Here is a 24212-nt window from a genome sequence, read left to right on the forward strand (position 1 = left end):
ATGGCCTTCATACTGCTGTAGCTAATGACATTTTTGGCTTCTTCATGAGCTGGGAATAAGATGAAGACAGCACTATGTCAACAAGGGAGAAGTCGGCTGGATGAGATGGGATTATGCTGGGGCAAAGGGCAAGTGGGATAAGGCCTGAATGAACAAAAGATTATTTTCCAAGTACGTTCTTAATTATAAATTATGTGTGACTTTCACATGATTCATGCTTCCGTCTTCCATTTGTAACTATCCTTTCAATGTTTTTCCTTATATCAGAACACCTATGAAGGAGGGAAAGACAGAATAGCCTTCAGATGGACTACTAAGAACTGTTGGGAAGAATCCTAAAATGTTGAGAGCAGTGTAATGAGATTAATTGTAGAACAAGAATTCATTGGTTGAAATAACAAAAGAGTTTCCAGGAATATGAACTGTAATGTTATAACCTATTTAAAAGGCCTGGAAATCACTTGCATTATTTTGAGTGGTTGATGCTCTGCTAAGCTGATTGTGATGCATCAGTCTTTTTTTTTTCCTTTTAAAATTGAATAAAACTTGGGTTTTATATGCCTCACCTGTGTACCTCTGATTGCTTTGCAGTGGACGGTCTCCACAATCCCTCACCCTGGAGCTGCTAAAAGAAGATGGCTTTGATGAAGCGAATCCTTTGCCTTTACGACATGCATGTAACATCACAGTCCCTGGTGCTGCTGCTGCATGGTGTGATGCTGTCACGTTGTATGGAAGCAAACAGGTAAAGTCTACCAAATGTTCTTGCTCAAAACATTGATTACAGGTAATCTTTGACTTGCAACCATTTATTTAACAAGTGGTCAAAGTTACAACGGCACTGAAAAAAGTAACTTACACTTGGTCCTTGCAGTGCCCCCCCCACGGTCACATGATCAAAATTTGGCTGCTTGGCAACTGGCATGTAATCAATGTTGCAGGATCCATGGGCCACGTGATCGCCATTTGTGACTTTCCTAGCCATCTTCTGACAAGCAAAGCTAAGAGGGGAAGCCAGATTCACTTAACAACCATGTTATTCACTTAAAACTGCAGTGATTCACTTAACAACCATGGCATAAAAGTCATAAAATCAGGCACGATTCACTTCTCAACTGCCTTGCTTAGTAATGGAAATTCTGGTCCCAGTTGTGGTTGTAAGTTGAGGACTACCTGCAGTTTTATTTCATAAATAAGCTTGCATTTTTTTAAAGTACCTGAATTTGCTTTTCCTTTAATAACACCCAGTTTCTTCTGCTTGCCTAAGATATGGGAAAGGGCAGGCAAAAGAACAGGACATTGACTCTCCCCTTCCTATTTTAAAAATATTGCTCAGTTTTTTATTGTCACCTGCTGGGATTTTACTAATTTCCTTTATGTAGATTTCACATACTTGATACCATAGGAAGTACAGGGAGTCCTCGGGCTATGGCCACAATTGAGCCCAAACTTTATATTGCTAAGTGAGAAATTTGAGAAGTGACTTTTGCTCCATTTTATGACTTTTTTGCTGCATTTGTTAAGTGAATCACTGCAGTTGTTTAATTAGTAACACGGTTGTTAAGTAAAGCTGGTTTCCCCATTGACTTTGCTTGTCAGAAGGTTGCCAAAGGGGATCACGTGACCCCCCCGGACACGTCATAAATGTGAGTCACTTGTCAAGCATCCCAATGTAAATCATGTGACCGCGGGGATGCTGCAACGGTCATAAATGTGAGAAACGGTCATAAGTCACTTTTTTTCAGTGCTGTTGTAACTTCAGACGGTCACTAAACGAACTATTGTAACTCGAGGACTACCTGATATGCCCTTTGAAATAGATCTTAATAATATTTATTATGCGATGAAATAACATATTAATTTGCGACTCAGAAAAGGATAATTTGGAGGAACCTTCCAGAAAGCTAATGAGTTTTAATATTCTATCCCACTGCATTAATTTTTCATCTGTTTGGAAAGCTGTAAAGCCCAGTTTAATCATTTATGTTGATTCAAAACTCCTTTACTTTTACACCGTTTATATAAGTGTGCTCATATAACACACTTAACCAGGCCAGCTAAAATCTAGGTGACTGCATGCACATGGCATGCTAAGTTCAATTAGTTTTAACTTTGGCTTATGTGATTCATTGTATTGTGCAAATCTTTATAACTGGTGGATGTATGTTGATTGATAACAATGCAATATTCCTTGATTCAGCTTTCCATGGGGCAAATTTTGCAACCAGCAATAGAAATGGCTGAGAAGGGCTTTCCAGTGTCTGAAATTACTTCTTACCAGTGGAAGCAAGATGCTTATGTCCTTCAGTCACCTGGAAATCAACATGGAAAGGACCTCTTGATCAATGGTGAAGCACCAGAGCATGGCCAAGTCTTCCAAAATCCTCTTTTGGCAAACACTTTTAAGGTAAAGAGAGCTGCTCTTCATTGCCTCTGAAGGTGCAGAGTCAGTTATGCATTAACTTAGTAAAATTTATTGATTGTAGCCACCCACCTTTTGAGTTTTACTGTTGGTTCGGTTATGTCACATATCATCACGGTATCCATGTAGATTATTATAGAACAATTGAAATTGAAATATATTTACTTAGATGATATACAACTAAGCCATACTATGATAGTTTGGCCTAGAACACTGTATGAAACCACCTATTAACATATCTCATTATTATGAACTAGGCCATTATGGCTTGTTCAGTAACTCACGGTTAAAATATATTGTAGCCTTATATATAGATGCAATCAGAATGGATATTTCTATTTAAAATCAGTTCTGTATATTGGTTCTGACTCTATGTTTTCAGCCCTTGCTTTTATAGAAATAGTTGAAGAATAATTATTCAATGTTTGGGGTTTCCCCCCCCCCCCTTGGTTAACACAGAGCATTTCCTGGAGAATAAATGACACGATTGCTTCACATTCTTTTATGAGAGCTTTTAGAAGCGAATAAGGGCTTTTCGAATAGTACATAACTGACAGAGACTGTTATAGTTGGTAAAAAAAACCTAGCTAGTTACATTTTTCATTTGTTTAATAGCTTCATAATAGGAGCTTTTGAATTAGGAGAAGGTTGTCTACTTTCCATATACAGAACAATGGACATTGTAGACTGATTCTTGAATTGGAGGTTGATGAATACACATGCATGTATGTGCCATTCACATGCAGGTAGTCCTTAACTTATAACCACAATTGGAATCGGCACTTCTATCACTAAGTGATATTGTTAAGTGAGTTGTGCCCAATTTTCTGAACTTTTTTTGCTATGGTTATAACTTATAAGTGAGTCATGTGGCCTTTGAGCAAATCCAGCTTTCCCCCTAGACTTGGCATGTTGGAAGCTGACTGAGAAGGTCGCAAATGCAATTATATGACCGCAAGATGCTGCTACCATTTGTAAATTCATGCCTGTTCCTAAGTACCCGAACTGCAATCCCATGACCACTGTGATGGTCGTAAGTGTGAGAACCAAACATAAGTTAATTTTTTTTAGCACCATTGTAACTTTGAATGGTTGCTAAACAAATGGTTGTAAGTTCAGGACTATCTGTATACCACACATATATTTTATGTAAACTCAGACACTCACCCACCCACTCACTAGTGTGTTTATTAGAAGCAATCAGAGATACTGAGCAGAGTTGCCAGGAAACATGTACCTCAATCTCGACAATTATTGCAGATGATTACTTTTCCACTACTATCAGCACAAACCTAATTTTTGATTGCCTGGAAAAGCAGATGAAATTCTGGGTGTTTCTGCAGCCTGTACGTTTTGCTAGGGGTCATCCACATCTAATACACACTGAAATTGATTGAAGAGTTTTACTTCAGTACATGAATTTCAACGCAACATTCAGAATGAAGGCAAATGTACGTGTCCTAGGATAATGTTACAGGATCTGGTCTGGGTTGGTCACCAGGACCAGGGGTCTTGTCTTCTGAGCTTTTGGATTCGTTCTGGAGCCCATCTTCAAGGAACTTCTCTCTAGCCTATGTTCTCTCTAGGCTAGAGAGAAGTTCCCTGAAGATGGGCTCTAGCATCAAGGGCTGACTGACCCAGATTGGATCCTACAACATTCAGAGAACCAGACTCTCAAGACCATGTAGCTCATTGTGACTTTCGTTGTGCACAAGCTTGCAAAAAACACCATACAAGTTTCTAGTGCTTTGGGTGCATAATTTCAGTGATAAGATATGCCTTATCTCTTTCAACTCTAATTCAAACAAATGATAAATGTCATTTGTAGTTTTTAAATTGCATTGTGAACACAAAGAAGATTCAGGACAGAATTACCCCATAGAATTTGACCCTCTGTAACCCACTTCTGTAGCTGGCTCCTTCTGGGTCTCTTGGTTGGAATCAAGAGTTATAGTCTTTGGAAACATTGAAGGCTGATATTTATCAAAAGAGGGATATTTAATGTGATGCAGGGAAATTAGTGGAGCATAGCAATAATGTACATCAAATTTAATTTTATTTCCACAGCAATTGAATTTGCTTCCTGGCTAACTTAGTTACGAAAATCGTAAGAGATTAGGTAGCCATGTCTGGATGCTATTCAGCAGCATCTCTCAGTATCATTTTTTAGCTAATTATAAATCTTAGTATCCTGATTTGACAGATACTGCTTTTTAACTTCATTCTGAGACTTATGTAATGTTGAAAAAGCATTCAGAGATAAATGCCATAGAAATCAGTAAATGGCAAAAGGTAAAATGTATAGATGGTGTCAGATTGCTTACTTTTTAAACTCTCTCCTGGAGGGAGGAGGCAGAGGCTTCCTTGCTTATGCCTTTTTTCCACCTGCATTCAAGTTATTTTATTACATGACACATTAATGTAATAATTTTCTTACTTCCCCTCATTTCTATGCATCTATATATTCCTTGTATTTAGAGTAGTGTGTAACTTTCATCCTCAGTTTTACAAGATGAGAATGTTGGTTAACATAAGAAATATTCATTCTATTGGCTAAGAATTGTTAGATGAAGTATCCATAGATATCTACATTAAAGTGTACAGGAGGAACATGCTGTGATTATATGTTTTGCTTGGAATCATATTCTGCAGTATACGGAATGGAGTGTAAAATGAGGAGGAATACATCTAGAACTAAGGAGTGACTCTTAGTTTTAGATGTATTACTTCTTGAGATAACCTTCAGGTAACTTCAGGTGAGAGCACAGTTAAGCCCCCAAGTGACCCCAAGAGCTCTTAGGGAGAGTGCTAAGACCAGATGACTGCAAAGAAATATGATCCTTCCAAACCCCTCCCCCCATCCTGCCAGAACTAATCCCTCCATAGCCCCCACCATCCTGCCAGAACCAATGAAGCTTTTTTGATGAGAAGCAAAATGTCTTCTTCCTCAAGGAAAAAACAATCCAGTTACCTTTTGAAAAAGCACCTTTGAGACAGCTGTGACCTGGATGACTGAGAATCGCCATAGACATGAGGTAAAAGAATTCTGCAACAGATCCTTTTGGAAGCAAATTATGAGAATCAACTACAATCAGACTTTATAGAGACATAAATGCTCTTAAGTATTTAAGTATCTTTTTTCAGATCGAGAGACTTTACAGGGGAGAATTTGAATTTGATCTTGAATCATGAACTCTTACATGTCAGAAGAAAAAAAAGCAGAGTTTTTTCACACATAAAATTTCCTTGGCCAGTTATACTAATATCTGTGTAACTTAGATGTGTACAAAGGTTCATTATTTATATAAATGTCTACAAATTTGAATTTTAATCTACAGAGAAATCCATCACACAGGAACATTGCTTTTAATGGACTTTGCATGAATAAGCTTTTACTAATTCATACATATCAACTAAAATTACACTATTTGAATTGATTTGATTTTCTTCTTAAGCGAAACAGGTTCACCACATTCAAAGTCATCAAGATGTTTGCTTGCAAATATTTCATTACCTATCTGGAAAGAGAGCCGGGATAGATCAAATTCTGGATAGGTCAGATTCTTTGAGAGGGTGGGGTCTGTGAGGTAGAAGAAAGGTCTAAGGGCCCAGCCAAATGAATGACATTAACATGAGTTTCTGACATTCTTGATTCAACATAAAACTCTGTTGATGTGAATTGTGCTGCCCCCACAGCAGACCTTTATTGTAGGTCAGTAATAAGACTGCATGGTGTTGCTGCCTTACACAATTTAATATGGGCATTTTCAGGGCAATGAATGGTGGATTTCCTGGTTTCATTTCACTCTTCTCACAATTCTTTCCTGTCAACAGGAAAAACAAACTCTGATTGATGTCTCTAATATATAATAAGTAGGGTCAAAATAATCCAGGTCCTCTTTCCAGATAGGTAATGTAACATCTGCAGGCAAACATGTTGATGACTTTGAATGTGGTGCTGGTGTAAATTATTGTCTGTACCATGGACAGCAAGAGCAGCCAATAGAGAGATGCTGAATAGATACATCACTAGAAGCCAAAATCACAAGACTATGTCTGATTAACTTTGGCTATTTCATGCATGCAAATTCATTGGAGAAGTCAATGAGGGTCAGTGGCGTAGCGTGGGTTGTCAGCACCCGGGGCAAGGCAAGTAATTTGCGCTCCCCCCTCCACAGTGGGCGGCGACCCGGCAGCTCGGATCGGATTCGCACAGGCGGGCAGAGAGCTGCGAGTGCGAGCGCGCCCCCCAGATGTTGCGCCCGGTGCAGCCGGCCCCCCCTGCACCCCCCACGCTACATCTCTGATGAGGGTGTCATGGTTCCAATAGATAGAGCCAAGTAAATCAGAACTCTGAGCTTAGATACTTCCTCAAAGAACATGTTTATTGGATACAAAATATCGGCATGGTCAAAAGTGAAACCAAGTCTAAAGTTCCCTACAAATAGTTACACTATTACAAAGTTAAACTTCCCATCCCAATGCTATGCAATCAGCTATGTTCCCCAATAGAATAGTTTGGCGCGCTTTCTAGCAATCCACCCAACCCCCTAACATAACCAACAGAATAACCTTGGTTCCCATGGGACACAGAATTGTTTAGATTAGCACAAATCCTCTGCACCCCCTCCTATTCATATGGCAACCTAGAATGAGCAAGATGACTGCAGCCAGGTTCATTGTAGAGTTAACAGATGTTAGGAATGGTTAATGGAACAAGAAGAATGGCAAGCAAAGAACATGCTGGCTTGATACCATCAAAATTGATACAAAGGTGAATATCCAACAACTGAAAGAAGCTATACTTGACAGGATAGTATGGAGAGCACTTGCCTATAAAGTTGCTAAGAGTAGAACATGACTAAATGGTTAAAACAACAACAGTGAAACCTTTGCAAGCAAACAACCAAGCTCAGAGAGCACCAAAGGATTCCTCAGTTCAGCCCTGAACTACATGTATTCTTTTCTATTGGTAATGTTATAAAATATCTGACTGTTTGTAATCAATTTATTGGATGAAACTGTTCACCTATTCAGCTTCCTTAGTGGCTAATTACATCTTGTTAATATTTAACAATTTGGTGCCAGATGGTAATGCACCACATGGTGAAAGGTATTCTTATTTGACTGAGTATATGGAATGACACATGCTGTTTTGTCTTGGTACCAGGTACGAACAATTCGCCATCCCTTTTGAATTATTGAGGTTGACGTGGCTCTTAGAATTAGGTCAAAGGCAGGGCAGTTTTCTTTTGTATAGATAAGCATTCCTTGTGTTTTTTTGCCTTTTGATGAAGCTACTTATGTTTTGCATGCGCTGTAATATTACAGTGATTCTGATGCACAATTATTATGTTTTATTGCCCCAATGAAAAAATGTTGTAAAATTCCTAATCTCAAATGACTGTACAAAATTGGTTTAGTTGATAGAAAATCCAAACTATAGTCTTATACTGTTTATTCTAGCTTGAATGGAAAGTACCATAGTTTGTCAGTTCAGAGAAAGAGGGAAAGCATGACTTGCTATAAAATAAGACATTATAGGACATTAGGAGGCAGTGGAACCATGAAAAGAAATGGCAGGAGATAGAGAGATGTACTCAAATCCAATTGACACGATAACATTTCTATTGTACTTGAGCCAATATATTTTTGATGTATTTCTAACTTGTTATACCAGCTGTCAGGAAAATCTGCATAAGCAAGGAATATTCAGTTATATTAGCTTACTCTCTTGGTTTATCTTTCAGAAAATTATAACATGATTTATCTTTACAAGTAGGAAACAAATAGTAATAACAAGCTACAGAAAAGTTGACTAGGCTTTTAAGTTTCAATTAATTGCTGAACTTTGTTCTAAACAGACTGCACTTTGTGGCTGGGTTCCCACATCACATCACATCACATCAAATCATAATATAGTGTACTGTGCTGTGCAACCTTAGCTGTTGTGATTTATAAACTATGTTTTATGGCTTCTATGAAGGGTTAATTTAGTTTAACTATACCATAAACCATAATATACCATACGATGGTATACAACCATTGTATAAACAATCTTTAACCCACCTGTGGCACATTCTCAGAAGTCAAAATAAATATTTTTTTTCTTTAGTACTTGCAATATAGGTTGAAAACATTCCTTAGAAAGCCTGCAACAAACTGACATATTACTGGCAAAAGCTGATGAATAAGAATTATGGTTATGGTTAGAAAAAGAAATTTAGGATCTGCCCAAATTGATCAGGCTCTTAAAAGAGGTCATGGGAAATTTGTACTTTCAGACTTGGACCTTTCAGTCAATGTAGCTTTACAGTAAAGTAGAACTAGCTCATCTGGTAATGTTTTCTGTCTGGAGGGCTGATATCAGTGTTGCAAATCTGAAAGTACAGATCTCCTGCAGTGACTTTTAACAGCTTGGTCCTTCCTAAGTTTCTTTTTCTGATACCTAGCTGATACCTCCAGGCAGATTCTCTTTCATTCTTCCTCAAGGTCATTACCACATGGCATTTCAGAATGCCTAAACAAGCTATCTCTTCTTCTTTTCTCCATAGCCCACGGTGTCCCTAAAATGTTGTATCTGCAAATTTACAAGTAGTCCCCAACTTAAAATCAGTTGTTCAGTGACCAAAGTCATGCCAGACCACAAAAAAGATGCTTATGATCCCGATTCAAAGTTCCAATGGCTGCTCAAACACACACACACATGTTCAGGGGACCACATTTCAGACACTCAGCAACTGGCCTGGATTTATGGTTATTTATAGCATCCTGCGATTGGGTGGCCCTGATTGATGATATTTTTTTTTTGCCAGAAACCAGCATTTACTTCCAGTTTCTACTGTCCCTGTCTATGTAACTGAAAAGTGCCAAAGAAACATTATAAAAAGATACTATTCAGAAATGCTGTTGAGGACATCACTATTCTTTTGATTTTTTTCCCCTCAGGAGTTAGCAAAATCTGGCAAAAGAGGCTTTTACGAAGGCCATGTGGCTAAAGCAATCGTGGATGTTATTCAGAATAATGGTGGAGTAATGGATTTAGGAGGCCTGAAAAGTCATGTCACTGAAGAAGTTGAGCCTATTGTCACAAATTACAAGGTATGCCAGACTTAATCATATGGAAAGATATAACCACATGGATGCTTATATGATTCTTCATAGGTTTTGTCTCAGAGGTTTAAGAAGTAATTTGGTTTGACTTCTAAACATGGAGCAAGTTGTTCTTAACCTATCTGAATCGTCCCATAAAGTCTAGCAATATTCGATAGTGCTGGCTTTCCAACATGTATTATGCTATTCTAAGGAAACCATACACAATAGCACATGGCCACAATACAGTGGAAGTTAAATGGCATGCAAGGCTAGAAAGATTTGGAAAGGTATAGTGAATGATGCTAATGTGAACTAGATTTAGTGAGCTGTTCCTTCCTTTTATCTTCTGCCTTTAACTTTTTAGTTTATTATTTTTGATCCCTTTCCTTGCTCTGTATAATGAATGGATGCATGGTACTGTCCAGAAAAAATGAGAGATTTGAGAGGCTGGCAGAAAGAAGAGAGGGGAAACTTATTTTCCAAAGCACCAGAAGACAAGACAAGAAGCAATGGATGGAAACTAACCAAGGAGAGAAGCAACCTAGAACTAAGGAGAAAAAAAGTTAAAGCAATCAACCAATGGAACGGTTCGCCTTTTGAAGTTGTGAGTGCTCCATCATTGGAAGCTTTTAAGAAGAGACTGGATAGCCATTTGTCTGAAATGGAATAGGGTCTCCTGCTTGAATAAGAGGTTAGATAAGACCTTCAAGATCCCTTCCCACTCAGATGATGTTCTTTGAAATGCTGTAATAGTAAAATGTACCATCAGCTATGGAATAGTAGTAAGCTGACAAATCATTGTCACTTTTAGCACATAGTAGCATCTTTTTCATGAATATAACATAGAATACATATTCTTTGTATCTATGTATACTTGTCTGTCCATTTGTGTTTATTCCATTACAGATAGTCTTCATTTAGCTGCTGACTTATTTAACAAACATTTGCAGTTATGATAATGGTGAAATAGTGATATTGTGATTAGTCCTCCATGTGTATGACCTTTGCAGGCCTGTAAAGCAAAGGAAAGCTGAAGTAAGATCATTAAAAAATGTGATGGTTCATGCAACTGCTTCACATAACAACAGAATTCATCATCCCAACTATTTAGTGACTAAATAGGACTACTTATGTTCTTGTTATTAATTGCTAAAGATTAAACTCAAACTTCGTAAAATACTTAAGTTAAATGGGACTTAACTTTAGAAACTGGATGTAGACTAAACCCCAAAAATGCAAAGATCAGGAGACTGTTCTGTGTGATGATTCTCTTTTTGTGTTACTTCTATCTTAGAACATTCCCTAAACAGGAATACTTGACTCAATCTGTTTTTCTCTACACTTCAAAGGAGTTATTTTCAGTCCTGTAGCCAAGTCTAAAAAGAAAAGGAATTTTCCTTGCCAGATCATTTTTGGGACTTCACTCCTGCCTTTGTTCTGTAACCTCTTTTTGATATTTTCCCCCTTAGCACTATTAATAAATCTTTGGCAAAGATCCATATCCTGAATACAGACCTTGCAAATCAAATTCAGCTTTGACAGTTTCCCCTGCAAAAGAGAAATAGAAGATTGGAGTTCAAAACTTTCTTGTAACTGATGTAAATGGAGTGATATAAAACAAGTGTTCTTCAAAACTAGCTCCCACCCTCTGGAATGAGCTACCCCCAGAGATCAGGGTGATCCCTGATCTCCCTTCCTTCCGCCGCGCCCTCAAGACATGGCTATTCCAACAAGCGGGACTGGCCTAGGGTAATTTTTAAGAGGGGTTTTTAGAGGGGTTTTTAATCATATTTTAATCAGACAATTTAAATATTTCATTTTAATTAATTTTAATTTTGTGATGTTATTGGTGTTCTTAATTGATTGTCAGCCGCCCTGAGTCCGCAAGGAGAAGGGCGGGATATAAATTTGAATAATAAATAAATAAATAAATAAATATACAATGTTATGCCTCTAACTCTTTGAAATTATAAACTAAGTGCATATTGGCATGCTTGCGTTGCTGTTTTAAAGGAGACTAGGTAAATTAAATTTAATTTCCCTCAGAGAGGGACATTGGGTAATGTGAAATAACATGTTAAGTTATAAAAACAGTATATAAAAATTTAGAAGGATGCAAGGATGATTAAACATGATTAAAATAAGTTAAAAGGTGAAGGGAGGGTTCTCAAGGCACTGGCCAGCCTCCCCCCCCCGGCTGCATACTGTTCTGGGCATCCCCAAGTAATACAGTTCCTGCATCAGGATTCCTTCTTCAAACTTCAAATGCTGACAGCCTTAGCAGGTAGACTAGACCAAGGCTTTTCAACCAGTGGTACGGGTACCACCTGTGGTACATTGGCACCTGGCAGGTGGTACGCGACCATCCTAGAAAAGTGGTAGCGGGGGAGGGGAATGAGCTGAACCGGTGGCAGCACTGCACAAGCCTGAGCGAGAGACGGCTGGAGCTCACAACAATGAAAACCTCGGACAAGAGGAAGAGTGCCGCCGGGTGGGCGGGCAGGTGTCTTGCTCGGCTGTGGCTTGGGGGGCACTTTTTTCAGTGCCATTGTAACTTCGAACAGCCACTAAGCGAACTGTTGTAAGTCAAGGACTACCTGTACTTCATCACTTTTTTCCTTTTTTGGGGGGGGTCGTCAAGTTTTTGACACCTTGCTAGGCGACTGGTGGTACTCGGATACTGCCATATCCTAAAAGTGGTACAATGGGTGAAAAGGTTGAAAAGCCCTGGACTAGACAGGAAACACAACCAGATAAACTAATTCTACTTTATTGTAAAGCTACATGAACAGAATTTTACAAGTCTGAAGGGACAATTCTCCTGCTGTCACTTTTACAGCCAGGGAGCTTAGGGAAGGTTTATTCTGAGCCTCTTATTCTGTGCTGCCTCTTATCTGACTATTCCCTAGGCATCATCTCTTTGACCCATCTCCCAAGATCTTTCCCACATACCATTACAGAAGATTCTGGTCTTGACTCTTCCAAACATTAAGGAATGGTGTTTTGGATCTTTGGGGGCAAGATGTTCTATAAGAAAGGGAAATATGGTGATATACTTTGAATTGTTGTTATATAATTCATAAGTATATCTCACTGATTTTTGTAATAACTATATTATGAAACCAAACAATATATATAATTTATACAGATACCCATCTTATCCAAATGACTTCGGCATCTTACAAGGTTTAAAAACACATAAAAACCCACAACATAAAACCCCAAACACCCAAGGTTATTGGTAGTTCAGGAATTACTTGTGGAGTCCTTGGTACTCATTGAGCTGGGTTATTCGTATGCAGATGTTTTATTACCTGACTGGGTTACATCATCAGTGCAATGGCCATTCAGATTCTTCAGGAAATATGTGAACATAACAATAAAGCAGGGTATAACTATTTTTCAGCTTCCAAATGGATTTTGTAGCCGATTATCTATACAATTCATAATACAATTCATGATAGGTAAAAAAGGTAAAGGAGTCCCTGTGGATTTTATTCTGCTAGTCGTTGCTGACTATAGGGGGCAGCACTTATCTTCATTTCAAGGATATTGAGCCAACACTGTCTGAAGACATTTCTGCCCTCATACGTCCAGCATGATGTCATGGAAAGCTGTTAACCTTCCCACTGTAGTGGTACCTATTTATCTACTTGTATTTGCACTTTTTTGAACTGCTAGGTGGGCAGGAAACGGGGCGAAGATGGGAGCCCATCCTGTTGCATGGCGCTTATCCGCTGAGCCACTGCGCCATCCCACAATTCATGATAGCCATAATAAATATATATACTAAATGCATAATAAAATTATATAATTCATAATTATATAATGTGTAATATGGTTATAAAATTTATAATAATAAATATATAATAGCATTATATAATTCGTAATACAAAATTCATAACGACTAGTTTCATGTAGCACCCAGATGATATTTGTTGCAAAGTTATTCTTCATTAAATGAAAGATGAGATAAATAATAATTTGGAGAACTGAATCAAATAAAGGAAATGTAGTCAATATTTTTAAGTTTCAGAGAGCTTCTTATTACAGAAGGAAAGTGAGGCAGTTTCTCAGTGATTTGGCAAGTGTATAAATCTGATTATTCAGCTCTTGCTCATGGATATCAAATAACCTGCTAGCAGTTCAGAATGTAACAGCTGTCTGTTACAGAAACCATGACGGCAAAAAACTCACGTAAGAAAAAGGAATGCTTATATACTTATATGTTAGTAAAAGTGTGCCAAGTTCTTCAGTCATGCAAAAAATGGTATGTTTTAAAACCCAGGTGTAATATTACATCTATTAGTCATGTTAGAACCACAAAAACATTAAAGATCCATGTGTTAAAAATGAGGATCAAGCAATTGTAGGTTAATGAAAAATGTTTAATAGCTGCACCTTGTCCCAAACCCTTTGTGTTTTAAAATAATTATTTGATTGTTTGTAAAATCTATCTTCCTAGAAGTTGTCAGAATCTATTAGAAAGATGCATTTCATTGTTAACTGTCTTTGTGTATATACAGTATAGGATCTTCATAAATGTTTTCAAAAAAATATCAGAAACATTTTAGGAATTATTATGAGCAAGTATTTAATTGACACAAGCATATAATCGATTCAAGAATTTAAATACATGTTACATTGATGCATATATTGTTGCTTAAAACTAATGACATTTATTTAATGTTATTTGCATCATATATTTCTTGTGTGTGGTTACATTTTTCTTATTAAGGAAAGGTAATCCATGTTAAAGTGTTAATGTTTCATTAGCTGAAAAATAAGTAAAGAATTTCATTTAGAATTGTATCAGAAAGTTTTTATTTATTTGGCTGATGGTCAGTATTAAGTAGTGTCAATCATTTTTAGGGCATGAATATTTGGGAAATTCCTCCAAATGGACAAGGAATCACAACTTTATTAGCCTTGAATATTTTAGAAAATTACAATATGAAAGGTATGATCAGCTTCTAATTTGTACATATCTGTTGTTTCTAAGAAAAAAAAGTGCCAGATGTTTCTACTTTAGGAAAAAAAGAGGGGAAAAAACACCTTTTGTCAAAATTTATATTGAATGAAGGATCATTAAAAGTAAGACTTATTTAAGAGACATTTACAGTACTATGCAAAAGATTGACAAAACTTGCCATGTCAGCAAATCTATTAACTATTGTCTTAAAGCAATACTAATAATGGGAAACCAGAGGAAAAAATTGAGAAAATGGCAAATTTCTTCTGTGATGTTTCCTAGGTAACAAATTTAACATATTCATTTAATTCCCAGATTCACTCAATTTGAGGAAAACTTTATTTATATAAATCACAATATTATTCATTCAAACATAGAAATTCCTAGACATAATTTTAATACAGGAAGCAATTAAGCCTTTTTAGAAAGGATAATGTTTTATTTTTATATTATAAAAAATCCTAATCATGTAGCAATATATGTAAAATTACATCCATTGTAATTTAGATCCCAATCTAATTGTAGCAATATACAGTATGTAAAATTGCTTCCATAAGGAAAACAAAAAATGATCATTCTTGATAAATACATGTAGCATTACGCCTTCCAACTCTCCAGGAATGTTCAGGGCACAATTCTAATCTAGCTCCCTATTCTGCTGATCCCAATGATGATAAGATAAATTACAGTTCTAAAATGCTGCTTGTAGAGAATATGTAGATGAGATCACTGGTGAATATAAGGAATACTTGTGAAATCACAGATTTAGGCCTCCTAGCCTGAAGTATTGGCTTTTTAAAGTATATCAGTGGCTTTGGAAAGAGCATTAGTGTAGTGAAACATTTTTTTAAAACCTGTCAAATACCATCTTGAAAATCCTGTCTCTTATGGTGGAGATTAGCTTTTATGGATTGATTTTATGATTTTATTAATGTTTTATCTCATATATTGTAAGCCAGCTGGAATGGGAAGAGCAGATGGCATATACATTTTGATAGCAAATGCCAAAGTACAAAGACAAGTGGATGGGAACAAGGGGGAAGATCCATGAGAATCAGCAATAAAGGAGGGATAGTAGGTTGACCTTGGAAGAGAATGGAGCAGAAAAAGAATGGCACTTTTGTCCTGGGCTGATTTTTCAGGGAAATATTTTTCTAGACAAAGTCAGAAATTGAATGGTATGATATGATAGTAGGGCCAAAAGATGAATTGGACCTGGGGCAAAAATAAAATTTAATTCATTTTTAAATTTAATTTAAATTAATTACATACACTTAAATATGATTAATTTTTATTAAACCCATAATCTTCCCTTTTGTCAGTTGAAAAAAACTAGTGACAATTTCTGGAGATGCTCTGGTGATGATAGGGCACATCCAATGCTCTCAGGCATCATCTTAATTAAATTTATATGCTGCGCAGCTCCCAACAACTCTGGGTGGTTTAGAAAATCATTAAAAACATTTTAAAGCAAAAAGTACAGGACAAAAAGTAACAAAAATAGCAGAGATAGAAAGCTTAAACAGGAATAAGAAAAAGAAGAAAATGGGCTTCAGTCACACTAACCAAATGCCTGGGCAAAGAGCATCCTCTGGTGTAGAAAACAATGTATGAATCAATTTACTATTTCTCATCAGTAAGTACAATGTACACAGTTATACTTCTATGCATGTGAAGAAATTTATGAATTGCAAACAATAATTTATCTTGGTTTCTTTCTGTAGATCTGGACCATAATTCTACTCGTTATTTGCACATTTTAATTGAAGCATTCAAGCTGAGCTTTGCTGATAGTTTTTGGTTTTGTGCTGATCCAGAAAAAGAAACAATACCTATAGCACAGCTCCTTTCTAAATCTTATGCCAGAGACCGTTCAAAGTTAATCAATTTACATAGGTAAGCTGTCTTGCTGTTATAAATGCTACTACTTATTAATTACTTATTAAATATCAAATAATACCACAGTGTTACTGTTAGTGGCTTCACTTTTTAAAAAAATAAGTTTTATTAATATATTCACCAGCTGTTCCAGTTGCTTGATTGTGCAGTTTTTCTCTAAACTGCATGAGCTGCTTTCAAAACAGCTTTGTTTCATAATTAATTTTAGGGAGTATCTACACTTGGAAAATCCGAGAATAATTCTTCATAGGAAAATAATTCTTCATAGAGGTTGCAGAGATGGCATGGGGAACTCAGGTTAAGGTCCACGTTCAGAAACTGAAGCTTACTGAGGAATTTTGGGTCAGTCATTCTGGCTCTAACCTACCTCACAGGATTGTTCTGGAGAAAAATAAGAGGAAGGCATGCTAATATGATCTAAAATAACAACAACAGCAACAACAATAATAATATGATGGTAATACTTGCTGAACAACCAGAATTGGGACTGACAATTCTATCACTAAGCAATGTGATTTTACTTGTGATTTTACTTCTTCGTAGAGTGTACTTGTTGGAAGCTGGCTGTGATGATCATAAATGGTGATATCAGGACTGCAGGATGTTGTGATTGTCTTAAGCACCCACTCGTTATGAAATGCTCAAATCCTAGTATTGTGACTGCAGGGACACTGTCCTAAGTGTGAAGACACAGTTATAAAGTTTCTTTTTAAGTGCTACTGTAACTTTGAATGGTCAATAAACAGGACAGTTTACCATTATGCTGGAATATTTTCAGATTGGCCATAATGCCAGAATACATCTTGAAAATCCCAAGGATCTGTCTGTTAAAAATACCGAACTTTGTACTTTAGATAGAATGTTTGCTTACTCTAATTTATGTTTGGGATTAACCTCCCAGTGCAAACACTTCTTAAAACAATCCAGTTGTTACCTGTTCACAGGAGATCATTTGATCATTTCCTATGTAACTTTGCTTCAACTTTCTAAAGTACACAATGCAATAAATAAATTGTTGAAAGTTTTCTTAATTGGCCACTTTAATTGAAAAAGAAAATGCTCCACAGTCCTGATCCAGAATATTTCTATATGTTTTGGATTCCCACAAAAAAAATAAAAAGGATGTGCATTATGCCTCCATGTTTTTTTTCATAGTCCCAAAACAGAAAAACAATGGACAAAAAATCTTGGTCCCGTCTCCTCTTGTAGTCATAGCAGTTTTATTTATCACTCACTTGTACAGTGAGCGTAGAATAAAACAACAATTGAAAAAAATATAATTATTTGCAAACATTTTTGTGGACTTTGGATACATAGAAGTGGATTCCTTGCCATAGACTCTGGCCCAATATAAATAAACAATATCCTCAAATAAGTAAATTGAGAAATATTGCTGCAGCTAGATTTCAGTTCTCAACACTTTATAAATACTACAAACAATACCAGCATTTTAAATTTTCTGCTTTTTTTCCTCTCACCAGAGCAACTGCCCAATATAGTCACGGAAATCCCTCCTCAGTGGGCAGTGACACCGTTTATTTTAGCGTGGTGGATGCTAAAGGCAATGCCTGCTCTTTCATTAACAGCCTGTACAAAGGATTTGGTGCAGGGCTGGTGCCAGATGGCTGTGGATTTACCTTGCAAGTGAGAAAGTATTATTTCAGCATTATGAATGTGTGCTTGGTGAAATGATTGTTTTAGCATTAATTTTTCAGTGTGGTATGCTGTTAATTCATATCAGGATTGGCTCGAAATTGTTCCTAATTTAAGTGTAGCCATTTCAAATTCTTGTATTTTTTTTTTTAAAAAATGAAAGCTAGTTCATTTTCACAGCCAAACTCCAGGCTTTAGCTTCATCCGTATGTGCAAGAATTCCTTCTCTATTTAAAGGTTTCCTCTTCTATTTAAAATTTCTCTTAGTCACCGGAATCTTTTCAAAAACTGTGTTGAACTATTATCACAGATCATGTAAATATCATGTAATTAGGAGTCTTTTCATCTTCATTTTAATGATGTCTATTTTATACAAATATTTTTATTAGCCATGGTGGCACAGTGGTTAGAATGCAATACTGCAGGCTAGTTCTGCTGACTGCTGGCTGACAGCAGTTTGGCAGTTCGATCCTGACTGGCTCAAGGATGACTCAGCCTTCCATCCTTCCGAGGTCGGTAAATTGAGGATCCAGATTATTGGGGGAAATATGCTGACTCTGTAAACCACTTAGAGAGGGCTGTAAAGCATTGTGAAGCGGTATATAAGTCTAAGTGCTATTGTTATTGCTATTATCAGTCAATGGACTATTACTTTTTTGCAGTTTTTTAATTATTACATTGTTTTATTATTACCTGCATTGATAATAAGAGAATATTTGTAGCTCAGGGTTGAACTGTGGAGTCCTTAGTGCTCTCTAAGCTTGGTTGTTTTCTTGCAGATGTTTCATTACCCAAACTGGGTAACATTATCAGTGCACTGATTATGTTATCTAGTTTGGTAATGTCTGCAAGAAAATTAGCAATCTCAGAGAGCACAAGGACCCAACAGTTCAATACTGAGCTACAAATGTTCTCTTCTATCAATACTGCAGATAACTAGGATTCAACCCCATGGATTGCTTTATCTGGCTGTGACTTTTAGTGCACTGATTTATCTCTAGAACAGAGGAGCCAGTTTTTCACTACAGCATGATCATCCAAACTGCCTGGGCCCTCGGAAGCGGCCCTATCATACAATTATACCAGCTCTGGCCACTGCAGCTGATACAGGAGAACTGTTGTGCTGCTTTGGAGTTATGGGAGGATTCATGCAACCACAAGCTCAGGTTCAAGTAAGTATCTGTTCCCTCTGGGTATAATTTATTCTCAGAAAATCCTTTGGACCTCAAAGCTTACATGACTGAATACAGTTTATGTTTTTGAACAAATTTGGGGAAAATTTCATGGGCACTTTCACAAAGTAACTGTCATGAAGTCAAGGTCAGCCACAAAACAGCAAAATTGACATAAGGGTGTGACTGTTTCTCACCATCATAACTTCTCCAAGACGGTTTCTTTTAACTCCACTTCCATTTACATTTACCCTTTTCACCATAAAGCAGGCATACTTCCAAAAGAAGAAGAGTTGTAGCTGCCTATTCTTTTCATTTGAATAATAATCATATTCAGCAGCATCTATGAAATGTGTGTTTGTTTGCTTAATGTGTTGTTTGAGATTGGGATTCTACCTTGTAACATATCAGCTTTTGATTTATTTTTTAATTAAAAGAATATAAAAATAAAATAAAGTCAGCTGAGCATTCAGCCTATATTTTAGTGGATCTAAGGCTTAGGCAGGATATAGTATGCTTGAAATGAGCATCAAATTATCTTGAGAGTAATTTCATGAACATAGCAAAATATACATAGAAAAATATGTTTTTATGTAACAATATTGTCTAGATCAGCGGTTCTCAACCTATGGGTCGCGACCCCATTTGGGGTTGATCGACCATTTCACGGGGGTCGCCAAGGCTGTCCGCCATTTTTTTCCCCTTTTCCGGCAGGTGCCTTACCTCCCTTGAGCTGGGCCAGCTGGTGGTCGGCCTGCTCTGTCTCTGCTGCTTGCCAGCTACACCTCGGCTGACGCAGGGGGCGGAACCACACATGCGTGGCGCTCCCAGGCAGGGAAAGTCCTCGACTTACGACCGGTTGGGTAGTCCTCGACTTACGACCGATTTAGTCCTTGACTTACGACTGTTTTATTCCTCGATTTATGACCGGTTTAGTCCTCGACTTACGACCGGTTGGGGGTCGCGGCATTAAAAAGGTTGAGAACCACTGGTCTAGATTGTTGGTATTTTATGAATGAATTATTCCCATAATAATCCAGGTTTGCATTTTCCTCTGAATGTTCCTATAGGTACTACTGAATATGTTTGAATTTGGAAAGAATCCACAAGAGGCTTTGGATGCATCTCGTTTTTATTTGGAATATAGCAAAAAAGGTAAGACTATAAAATGGAATTTATATTCTATCTAAATGAGCAGGAAGAAATCCAAAGTAATTGTCAGACCCTCATTATATTGACACAGTGCTAAGAAAATATTGTTGATTAAGATTTAATAGCTCAAGTTTGGATAGCAGTAAGTATTCTACTATAATTAAATTCGGTGATGGATTCTTTTTCTCCAAGTAGCAATGAAATAAAACCCATACAGTTTGTTCTATGTTGAAATCAGTACAATTGTATTTCATACTCTATGGTGCATTTGGTTTCTATTTATTACTTTGTTTTTCCTTTTGGTTTATTTCATTTACCTGATTTTATTTTACTGGTGCTCTTGGGTGAATGGCTGCAGTAGATGTAGCTCTCATAGAATAATAGGCTTGAAAGAAATGGCAAATGGAAACCTGTCATTTCTCCACCCTCCCACACATAGATTTACTTCTGATGATGTATTTTAGTCTCTGTATGTTACTTCCAAAGAACCAATTTGGTGCGTTGATTAAGGCATCATGCTAGAAGCTGGGAGATTATGAGTTCTAATCCCACTTTAGGCACAAAGCCAGCTGCAAGACCTTGGGCCAGTCATCCTCTCTCAGCCCTAGGAAGGAGGCAATGGCAAACCACTTCCAAAATCTGTCTAGGCTCCACTTGATATAGCCAAAAAAGAGGAACCTATCCTGAAGGCACAGTAGAATATACATTTCATAAGCACACATATGTATGTATGTATATAAATGTGTGTGTATACACATACATAGTGATGTGCTGGTAAATATATAAGAACTAGCTTAGGTGGCTCCACTGGCACTCCTGTGCTGACCCAATAGCCATTGAACAGATTTTCAGCACACTAAGCATAGTAGCTCAACTCCAGCTAACAGTTTTTCAAAACAAATTACCAATCACTTCTTATGAGCTAGTACAAGCTGGTTCCAACACACCTCTCTGTCTGTGTATATATTCATTCATTTATTTTTCTGTATTTACAATATACAGGAACATAATTTTAAGAAGTCATAGAACTTAGGTCTTGTATTTATCTTAGTTGAAGAGTACTCAGTTAGATAATCTATTTAGACCTATTGCCTGTTGGTAAAATGAGATAAGGTTTACTTAGAAGCAGGTTTCAATAGTCCTTGAGGCAAGCATTAACAATTAGTTGCACAGCCTTTCTTAACTTGGTGGCTTTGGGGATGTTGACTTTCTTGATCCTTTGTTGATGCTAGGCTGATGTGAAGGCTGCTTGAAAGCCTGTCTTTTCACCCAACAGCTTACTCAGAATCAACTTGGACAAAGATCTCTATTGATGAATTGCATTATTAGTAGGAAGTTCTTAAAGCACAAGCTCAGCATTCCTCATCTGCTTGACTGAAACATAAGGTGTAAAAGTGAACAGGAAGGAAGGTCATAAACGTGCACTGCAGCAGTTAAATGTTGTGCTTGGATCAGGGTTATCCCACTTGGCCATGAAACTCACTGGGTAATTTTGGATCTGTAATTCTCTCTCAACCTAGCCCACTTTGCAGGTTTGTTCTCACAAAGATAAAATTAGCAGAGACAGCCTTTCTGTCCCTAACCTCACCCTGTATATATCCCACCCTGAGGATCTTGGCCATTTTACCAAGATTTAGCATAGTGTGCTATGCATACACTTCTGCATAGTGTGTACAGAAAGAAAAGGAGATAAATAAAATAAAATAAAATCTGTTCTTTAAAGCTGCATATATTCACTACAATTGGGTGGCTAGTGTCACAACCAAAATGATTTAAAAGTGTGTGTGTGTGTGTGTGTGTGTGTGTGTGTGTGTGCGCGCGTGCATGTATAAATGTATGTGTCCCTGCAGTTAGGTTGGCACGATTTTCAAAAATGGTTTGCCATTGCCTTCTTCTTAGGGCTGAGAAAGAGTAACTGGACCAGTTGGCTTTGTGCCTAAGGTAGGACCAGAATTCATGGTATCCTGGTTTTTTTTAGCCTGGTGCCTAAATCATTACACCGAACCAGGTCTCAGAATTGAATATGTATATATTCCAGTTTAATCAATTAAATGCAGTGAATATTATTTTGGTATATTTCATCATGTTTTCCTGATGTCGCATTAATCATTGCAGTTCAGCATTATGGAGGCTACATCCAATATGTTAAAAAAAAAAGTCTGGTTGTAGGGCCACAGATTGTGTACATAATTGCCAATTAACATTATATAAAGAAGCTACATAGAACGAGGGCTCCTTCCCACCTACCAGTTCAAATGCATGCAAATGCAAGTAGATTAATAGGTACCACTTTGATGGGAAGTGTTCTGTGCTCCTTTGGAGTATAGCCATTCTGGGCACATGACCAAGGAAAATGCCTTCAGACAACGCTGGCTCCTCTGGGCCAAGAAACGAAGATGAGCACCGCCCCCTCGAATCAGACATGACTGGACAGGAAGGGATGCCTTGTTTTCTTCTCTCAGTTATAAAGAGGATGCAGATTATGTAGCATTATTGCTTCTTAGCTACAGAGTTATAGCTGTCATTCAATAATTTTCAAGGAGTTGCTTTAAAAATGTTCCTATTCAGACTCCCTTTCCTATTCCTCTGACGATGGGTGAGAATATTTTATTTTCCTTTTGTGGGATCATGCTTAAGTGCTGAAAAAAATATTTTAGCTGGTACTTGTAAAACAATTGGACATTTGTTCAGTATTGCAAAACTGCAAATAAAATCTTGAATGCTGTTCTTTCAATCATTAGATGCGTGGCAGGTGTTCTTGGAAGATGGCATTCCTCAAAACATAACAGATGATTTGAGAGCCATGGGCCATAATGTCATGGAACCTGTACTTGGCTATGCCAGGAGCATGTTTGGACGTGGTCAAATTATCACCAAAGGAGAATGGTGGAGACAAAAACCTGTCTCTTCTTCCTACAGTGTACTTTGGGCTGGATCTGATCCTCGAGCTGATGGTTGTGCATTGGGATACTAGTATGAAAAGAAAAAATGGCTAGATGGAGTGAATAGAAACAGATTTCAAAGGGACACAGCATGATGATATGCTAGAAAACAAAAGGTGGTAGATCAAGATCTGTTTGATCTATTAGCATAGTTAGATGATAACAGTCCATGTTTTGGATGGAGAAATCCCAGGTTCAATTATTTATTTATTTACATGTGAGTTAGGAATGGGATACTTATCTGCTACTCAGAGTATATTGGCTGCTTTTTTTCTCATAATGCTTAATCAGATAAAAGTAGTATAAAAGTAATTCACAAACAAAACCAGAAGTCAGAATTCCAAGTTTAAAAGGAAAAGAACTGTTTTAAAATCAAGACCTGAAAATCAGTAAATCATGTTATCCAATTATAGTTTGTTGCAAAATCATTTATTTTTTATTTTTTTGAGATGTTTGCATATTGTATATCATTTTAAAAACATATTATGATTTAGTGTTTGTATAAACTGAGTAACTATAAAGTATGTTGATTATATCCTTTATGAACATTTTTAGTCACAATAATATAAAATGTTTTTGTTGACATTGTATTTGTTCTTCAAAACAAATATATAAACATTTGAATAACTGACAAGCCCAGGTTATTTCTTCCCTAGACTTCTCTAGTATATATGTTTAATCAACTACTGTTAATGCATTCTGAGAAAATGTTGGTATTTTTAGATTTTTATGCTACACTTCTTTATAAATAAATATAAATTATCTAATCAGCAAATAAGAGATATCCACAAAAAGGATTTGTTTGTCAGGATAATATTTCTTAATTTTCCTTAATGTATATGCTAGTAGGACATGTTATATAAGACAGACACAAATATTTAAAGAGTTTAAAAACAGAAAGGAGT

At 36.9% G+C, this 24212-nt stretch overlaps 1 protein-coding gene across 1 annotated transcript in view; it reads left to right on the top strand.

The window, feature by feature from the left end:
• LOC107294133 (glutathione hydrolase-like YwrD proenzyme) overlaps positions 1-23339 on the top strand; it is a 28327-nt gene extending 4988 nt beyond the window's left edge. Inside the window, exons 3-11 of the mRNA XM_015823339.1 lie at positions 592-745; positions 2201-2407; positions 9371-9523; positions 14390-14477; positions 16214-16385; positions 17870-18032; positions 19043-19213; positions 20284-20368; positions 23107-23339. Of these exons, the coding sequence (XP_015678825.1) occupies positions 592-745; positions 2201-2407; positions 9371-9523; positions 14390-14477; positions 16214-16385; positions 17870-18032; positions 19043-19213; positions 20284-20368; positions 23107-23339 (1426 nt within the window). The remainder of the gene's footprint in view (positions 1-591; positions 746-2200; positions 2408-9370; positions 9524-14389; positions 14478-16213; positions 16386-17869; positions 18033-19042; positions 19214-20283; positions 20369-23106) is intronic.
• Positions 23340-24212: the final 873 nt, after the last annotated feature.

The sequence above is a fragment of the Protobothrops mucrosquamatus genome, unplaced genomic scaffold, assembly GCF_001527695.2.
Source record: "Protobothrops mucrosquamatus isolate PMUCROS unplaced genomic scaffold, P.Mucros_1.0 scaffold1839, whole genome shotgun sequence".
In the NCBI taxonomy this organism is placed as follows: Eukaryota; Metazoa; Chordata; class Lepidosauria; order Squamata; family Viperidae; genus Protobothrops; species Protobothrops mucrosquamatus.